This window comes from Procambarus clarkii, chromosome 74, assembly GCF_040958095.1.
Source record: "Procambarus clarkii isolate CNS0578487 chromosome 74, FALCON_Pclarkii_2.0, whole genome shotgun sequence".
Lineage (NCBI taxonomy): Eukaryota > Metazoa > Arthropoda > Malacostraca > Decapoda > Cambaridae > Procambarus > Procambarus clarkii.
This window is the reverse complement of record NC_091223.1, coordinates 25,313,246-25,315,555: the sequence shown is the minus strand read 5'-3', so window position 1 is coordinate 25,315,555 and position 2,310 is coordinate 25,313,246. Positions and strand designations below refer to the sequence as shown.

Below are 2,310 nucleotides of genomic sequence, written 5' to 3'. Positions count from 1 at the left end.
CTAATATAGACAATGTAGACAAACTAATCAAGTAGAAAACATGTTGGATGAGTCTAAGTTAAGATTGAGTCTGGTATTTAGCAGTGTGTGATATGGGTGTCATTTGCCATTTAACGCAGAGCGTTGGGCAGGCATGGGAATCAAAGCCGCCCTTCTAGGACAAACTATCTGTTCAGTTTGGTGAGACTAGCCCCAAGCGTCAGGTCTACAACCATACACATATTAGTTTATAGATAGATATTAATAAACATTATGAGGGTAAAAGCAATAGATTAAATGTTGCTCTATTAAAGCTCATCTTCACTCTGTATTATGTATAATTAACTCAAAATAATGCTAATTTAGTTAACTAAAGCAAAGTGGTAATATTCATAGTTCACTAAACCATGATAATTGTATAATAATAAATACGTATATATATATAATTGTATAATAATAATAATATAATATTATATTATAATATTTACATTATAATTGTAACCCCAACTTGGAGCTTCCTATTGATAATTTCTTACTTAATATTGTACGACTCGAGCTTCATAACAGCCTTCATTATGCATTATATTATTGAAGGTGAGAAGACGGTAAAGACAACACCACATGTGGTCCTCAAGACAACACCACATGTGGTCTTCAAGACAACACCACATGTGGTCCTCAAGACAACACCACATGTGGTCCTCATGACAACACCACATGTGGTCTTCAAGACAACACCACATGTGGTCTTCAAGACAACACCACATGTGGTCCTCAAGACAACACCTCATGTGGTCCTCAAGACAACACCTCATGTGGTCCTCAAGACAACACCACATGTGGTCCTCAAGACAACACCACATGTGGTCCTCAAGACAACACCTCATGTGGTCCTCAAGACAACACCACATGTGGTCCTCAAGACAACACCACATGTGGTCTTCAAGACAACACCACATGTGGTCCTCAAGACAACACCTCATGTGGTCCTCAAGACAACACCACATGTGGTCCTCAAGACAACACCTCATGTGGTCCTCAAGACAACACCACATGTGGTCCTCAAGACAACACCTCATGTGGTCCTCAAGACAACACCACATGTGGTCCTCAAGACAACACCTCATGTGGTCCTCAAGACAACACCACATGTGGTCCTCAAGACAACACCTCATGTGGTCCTCAAGACAACACCACATGTGGTCCTCAAGACAACACCTCATGTGGTCCTCAAGACAACACCACATGTGGTCCTCAAGACAACACCTCATGTGGTCCTCAAGACAACACCACATGTGGTCCTCAAGACAACACCACATGTGGTCCTCAAGACAACACCTCATGTGGTCCTCAAGACAACACCACATGTGGTCTTCAAGACAACACCACATGTGGTCTTCAAGACAACACCTCATGTGGTCTTCAAGACAACACCACATGTGGTCTTCAAGACAACACCACATGTGGTCTTCAAGACAACACCACATGTGGTCTTCAAGACAACACCACATGTGGTCTTCAAGACAACACCACATGTGGTCTTCAAGACAACACCACATGTGGTCTTCAAGACAACACCACATGTGGTCCTCAAGACAACACCACATGTGGTCCTCAAGACAACACCACATGTGGTCCTCAAGACAACACCACATGTGGTCCTCAATACAACACCACATGTGGTCCTCATGACAACACCACATGTGGTCCTCAATACAACACCACATGTGGTCTTCAAGACAACACCACATGTGGTCTTCAAGACAACACCACATGTGGTCCTCAAGACAACACCACATGTGGTCTTCAAGACAACACCACATGTGGTCTTCAAGACAACACCACATGTGGTCCTCAAGACAACACCACAAGTGGTCCTCAAGACAACACCACCTATGGTTCTAAAGACAAGACCAGATGAATAAACTAATTTTAATTTAATAATGTAATTTCTTTTACACATATATAATCATTGCCCAGCACGTGTCAATGCACAAAAAAACTGGTATTTGATGGGATCATTTGGCGACTCCACCAACATGTAGTACAGCTCCGTGTTGTACTAGACAGCCACAGAAAGATTAAACTTAGAAGATAAATGGAGACAAAGCGAGAGCGAGGCCAGTAAACATAGGGAAATAATACATTCGAAATTAGCAAATAAAGAAAATCTGATGGAGTGTGTATGAGTTGAAATCAAGAGTTTTGTTAAGTAAGCGGCTTTTGCTGTACACGTATGTTCTCATACACCATTTTCAGCTTGATGTATTCAGAGATGAGCATATACAAAGTACAAAGTCCGTCCTCCGAATAGACAGTACGTTTTAATAC

The 2,310-nt window shown here is 41.6% G+C and overlaps 1 protein-coding gene across 1 annotated transcript; it reads left to right on the top strand.

Moving 5' to 3' along the window:
* The first annotated feature begins 554 nt into the window (after positions 1-554).
* Positions 555-1,904, top strand: LOC123767418 (proteoglycan 4-like). The gene has a single exon (XM_069313207.1). The coding sequence runs from the start codon at positions 555-557 to the stop codon at positions 1,902-1,904; it is 1,350 nt and encodes a 449-aa protein (XP_069169308.1).
* The last annotated feature ends 406 nt before the right edge of the window (positions 1,905-2,310 follow it).